At 43.4% G+C, this 5,476-nt stretch overlaps 1 protein-coding gene across 1 annotated transcript; it reads right to left on the bottom strand.

Annotated features, from left to right (window-relative positions):
• Positions 1–438: 438 nt before the first annotated feature.
• LOC141164643 (E3 ubiquitin/ISG15 ligase TRIM25-like) lies at positions 439–4,176 on the bottom strand. Its single transcript, XM_073650125.1, has one exon. The coding sequence runs from the start codon at positions 4,138–4,140 to the stop codon at positions 2,527–2,529; it is 1,614 nt and encodes a 537-aa protein (XP_073506226.1). The 5' UTR covers positions 4,141–4,176; the 3' UTR covers positions 439–2,526.
• Positions 4,177–5,476: the final 1,300 nt, after the last annotated feature.

Genomic DNA, 5,476 nt, shown 5'->3' with positions numbered 1-5,476 from the left:
CCAGGTCTGAATGAGACTCTCCTCTCCTCCAGACTTGAGTACCATCCGCACATTAGAACGCGCCAATTACGCAAGTACAGATGCAGTCTTGCGGAATTTTTTGCGTTCTAATGCAAGTCAAAGGCGGCGATTACGCTGCGTGTCCGCTAAATTAATGGACATGCTGCGTATTTTTGAGCGCAGCATAAACGCTGCGGAAAAATACGCAGCATGGGCATTGAAAGTGCGGAATGGCATTGGAGACCATGGGGGAAGGTTTACCAAGCGTTTTCCAAGCTTGAAAAACGCATCGTGGGCACACAGCCTTAAGCACTAGCTATATAGGGGAATATCAAAAACTTGCAGCAGTGTGCCCATGGGAGGGAATACTTATCTTTAATTTTCATCTGTTGGATAGTGTACATTCACACCAAAAACAATAAAACACCACAGCACTAATTTACAATAAAATGAATGTTTATTTGTACATGGACTGTTACCTTTGATACTGGATACAGCAAGTATTAAAAGCAGAGGTTATATAAATAAAGATTATTATTATTATTATTATTATTAGAGGTTTAACTATGCGGGGTGCAAAGGTTATCGCTTACATAGCTCTTTTTAACTACAGTATTAATATTATCATTTTTTTCCGATATTATAGTCCACCCTTTAGAGGTCCTCCAAATGTATTTTACCTTTGTTACACTTAATGTTCACCGTTCCACTTTTACATCCAAAACTCTGTTCTGATCAATTTCAGAATATGCAAGGAAGCTTTGCTTTCCAGACTTCATAAATTATGTAATTCAGTCTTTATTAAGTCACTACCAGGGAGAGCTAAATTAATATATGTTCATACAGTGATCATTGAATAGCTGTATAAATCTGTATGCAGTGTTTTCCCCCTTGTTGTGGATGAAAGAAGCTTCTTCTGTCACAGTAATATAGCAATCATAGATGTAGTTAGGTCACCATTAAACTCTCCCACCAAAGGCCTTAAAGGAGTTCTCCAAGTATGTAATAAAATGGCCCCGTTGCATAATTCAAACAGCAACCCCTCCTAGTCACGTGTTAGGACAGACTGCAGTCTGATGAAACACAGCCCTCCAGACCTGTGTCTTAACAAACAGGAGCTGTATCATGAGCACACATACCTCCGTGAGCCAAGGAGGAATGTGAAAATATCCTCTTCAGAGAGGTAGAGGACTAGAACTCTAGTGCCCCCTATTGGAGAGGCAATACTAAAAGTAAATATCAACCTTTTAACGAGCCATGCACCATGACTTAGAATAAAAAGCCAAACAAGACACTTCATTTGGAAACATGTGTTAAGGATCGATATTGGCTTTTAGGATTGCTACCCCAATAGGTGGCACTAGAGTTCTAGGCCTCTTCCTCTCTTCACACTTCTTCTCAGCTTCTATAATTTCCCATAATAGCATTGCATGGCCTATAAGTCTCATTACACCAGCTTGACCCTCTCCAAAAGGACAAATGTTCCCTCTGAGACCCCATGAGGTGAAGTGAGTGACAGAAGAAGCAAGAAATCTCCTCGGCTGACTGAGCAAAAAGGATTTTTATCTCCAGCCTCAGTCATCCATGCTCAGGCAGATCAGAAGATTTATTTCTTCTTCTGTCACACAAACACACAGACACATGTTCTCATGGAGTCTAAGAGGGAACGTTTTTCCTTGTTGAGAGTGCCAAGCCAGCTTAAAGAGTTTTTTAGGCCATGCAATGCTCCTCCGGCTCAGGTATGTGTGCTTATGATACTGGTCTTCTGACAGTTGAGACACAAGTTTCCAGAGCAGTGCTTCTTCAGACTGTAGCCCACCCTGACACGTGACTAGCAAGGGATGCCGTTTGAATTATGTGACAGGAGGCATATTTTTACATTCTTGGAAAGCCCGTATATAATAGTTGCATATACCATTAGTTATTTGGACTTTGAAAACACCTCAAATACTTGTGTGCCGAAAGTACAAGCTACACATAAATGAAAAAAGTCAGTCAGCAGCAATTAGTGGAATAATAGCACGAATAATAATGCAAATTTGAATGAACATAATTATGATAATTGAAATACATAAAACTGATGTTGAAGAGGTTGGAAAACTCAAGAACCTCTTTCTAACTGGAAGTAGCCATCCCACCATGACAAGGGTCCAACACATTTAGAAACACTTGCGACTGTATAGCAGTCCTAGAAATCACACGTCGCAATGAGACACCATAGGTAATCATTACAATACTGTGCGAAACTTGTCGTCGTGTAACCAACGTATTATAGAGGTAAAACAATTCTGGTCAGAAAAAGTATTAAAGATGGTAACCTTTACAATCAGTTCATGGTTCCCCTGATCAGGCTGACTAAATTGATTACAATGCATCATGGAAACCAGAGGCCAGCAATCAACCTAAATCCTTTCGTTAAACAAAAGAACCTAAAGTAATATGTACATAAATAAACTATATAGGTAAAAATACTGTAGTCTGATTGACACAAGGGGTTAGGAAGGAATTTTTCTTTCCAATTAAAGGTCAATTGTTGTAATTTCTAATCCTCAACCAATTTTCAATACTGCGTCCTTCTGTTATTCCACTAAATATACAAAATGCAGCATGAAGGGGCTCGGTGAAGGTGGAAGTGAAGGTGTGCAAGTGTCTGATGGGGTCACACAGCTCATAAAAGGACAGCTGCCCAGCCCCATAATCCAGACAAATCCTGACTCTATCACTGGAGATCTGGTGATGTAACTGGATCTCTTTACTGTCATGTATCACTAAAAACTGATTATTATATCTCCACAAGCTCCAAGACTTCTTGTTATTTCCAATGTATGACTGACCTCCCCTCCTGTCTATACTGGGATAACACATCCCCACAATCCATTCCCCTGATCTACTCATCTCCACATCCCAGTAATGGCATCCCAAAGTAAATCCCCTCCTGCTCATCACCTGAGGATACTGGAATCTCTCTGCTCTTTCTGGATAATTCCGGTTCATTTGTGACCAGATTGCAGTTTTCAGGTCGTCTGAAATCTGGAGATTATTAGAAGCTGTGGTTACATCCAGTAATATGTCTGCAGGACCCTCCACATAGATCCCGCTCCTTATACCTGATATTACCTCACATAATGTGTGTAATGTGTGTGAGATCACAGCCACATCCAGGTCATCTCCATCATGGAGCTGTTTATCATGTCCCCCTGTGTCCTCATCACCTCCCTCCTCCTCAGGATCACACAAGTCACCGGTGTCTGGTTCCTGTAAGACAGTCAGTGGATCCGTCATGTTACACAGCTCCTCAATGTGTCTCATCTTCCTGGACAGCTCGTCCTTCTTTATCTCCAGCTGATGGATCAGAGCAGACAGTGACAGGGACTCTTCCTTTTCCTGCCTGGAGATCTCACTCAGGACCTTCTTCTCCAGGTCGTCCACCCGTCTCCTGATGTCTGTACACAGGGCAGTGACTCTCTCGGCTTCTCCAGCTGCCTTTTCTTGAGCTTTTCTCCTGCGCTCCTCCAGACTCCGGATTTTTTCCTCAGTCTCCTCTCTCTTTGTGTTCAGTTTCTGGAAAACATTCCTCAGTTCCTTCTTTTTCTTCTCAGAGGTCTCAACCAGCATCTCCACCCGGTGTCCGCGATGTTCTCCGGCCAAACTGCAGGACACACAGATACAAACAGCGTCCTCAGTGCAGTAATATTCCAGGATCTTCTTATGGACAGAACATTTCCTTTTCTCCAGAGAAGTGCTGGGATCAGATAAGACGTGTTCTGGTGATTTGCTGTGAGACCTCAGGTGTTTATCACACAGAGAAGCCTCACAGTGTAGACAGGATCTCACAGCAGGTACAGGAGAGTCCACACAGTAAGTGCAGCAGATCCCGGTGATCTCTTCTTGTTCTGGCTGAGTAATCAGGAAACGTTCTGCGACATTATGAAGATATAAGTTCCTCATCAGCGCCGGCCGCTCCTGAAACTTTTCTCTACATTCAGGACAGGAATAAACTCCAGACTCGTCCTGTGTATCCAGCACACGATCAATACAGACCCGGCAGAAGTTGTGTCCACATCTCAGCATTACAGGATCCTTAAAAACAGATAAACAGATGGAGCAGAGCAGCTCGTCTCTCAGAATAGCAGACGCCATGGCTGACGGAAGAAGGAAGAAACGAAAGTGAAAGTGTCTAACAATAAATGCACAACAACTTAGTAATTACACCCATTCACTTAACCCATTGAGGATGCAGCAAGCTTTTCTCATCTTTTCTCATGGTGGCTTACATTTTACATTCCCCAAGACCTGCGAACAGACTTGGTGGTGGAGTGAGCTTACTACTGTCCCACAATGCACTTTTTAGGTCATCCCCCCCAGTTCCATCACTCTCATTCCCTTCCTTTGATGTTCACACCATCAGGCTCTTCCATCCCCTCTCCCTCAGAATAGCGGTCATATACCATCCCCCAGGCTCACCCACCCAGTTCCTTGACCATTTTTCCGCCTGGTTGCACTTATATAATATCCTCAGAATTGCCAACCCTTATCCTGAGAGACCTCAACATGCCCATAAACAGCCTCACCTCCCCATCTGCATCCCAGCTTCTATCTCTAACCACTTCTTTTGGCATCCCACAGCTTTCAACCTCTGAGACACACAAAGACGGTAACACCCTTGATCTGGTCTTTGTCCAGTTCTGTTCATACTCCTACCTAGATAACTCACCTCTTCCACTCTCCGACCACAGCATTCTCTCCTTAAAAACTCACAAATCCTCACCCACTCCAGCACACTCCTACCTATTACACATTCAGAAATCTACAAGCTATTAACCCTCATACCTTTACAGACTCCCTACACTCATCACTGTTCCCAAGCTCCTCTTTCTCCTGTCCTGGTCTGGCTGTATATCACTACAATGACACTCTCAGAAGCACACTGGACCAAGTAGCGCCCCTCACCCTCAGAACCTCCAAATACAGAATAAAACAGCCCTGGCTAACACCAAAAACTCAATTTCTCCAGCGATGCTCTAGGAGTGCCGAAAGCCTATGGAGGAAAACTCGCACACCAGAAAACTTTATCCACTATAAATTTATGTTAAGAACCTATAACTCTGCCCTTCAGACCTTCTTCGCCACCCTGATCTCCTCACTATCCAACAACCCAAATAAACTATTCAACACCTTTCACTCCCTCCTTAGTCCTAAAGCACAGGCCCCTATCACAGACATTTGTGCAGATGATCTGGCCTCATGATTAACAGAGAAAATATCCATCAGGAAATCAGCTCCCAGCCACCAAGTGCCGTGACTCCTATCCCTTCCCACATCTCCTCTGGCTCACTCTACACATTTGACCCAGTCACAGAAGAAGAAGTCTCCAGGCACCTCTCTTCTTCTCGTCCTACTACATGCATTACTAACCCCATCCCCTCATACCTACTCCAGTCGTCACTACTTACCTAACTAAAATCTTCAATCTCTC

This window comes from Phyllobates terribilis, unplaced genomic scaffold (genome assembly GCF_046119375.1).
Source record: "Phyllobates terribilis strain yellow unplaced genomic scaffold, ASM4611937v1 Scaffold_10__3_contigs__length_209671492, whole genome shotgun sequence".
Classification (NCBI taxonomy): domain Eukaryota; kingdom Metazoa; phylum Chordata; class Amphibia; order Anura; family Dendrobatidae; genus Phyllobates; species Phyllobates terribilis.
Note: the sequence above shows the minus strand (reverse complement) of the source record. Positions and strands in the feature narration are given on the sequence as shown.

Excerpts from the sequence above, each read along its gene's own strand:
- LOC141164643 (XM_073650125.1), bottom strand. The coding sequence starts at position 4,140 with ATGGCGTCTGCTATTCTGAGAGACGAGCTGCTCTGCTCCATCTGTTTA.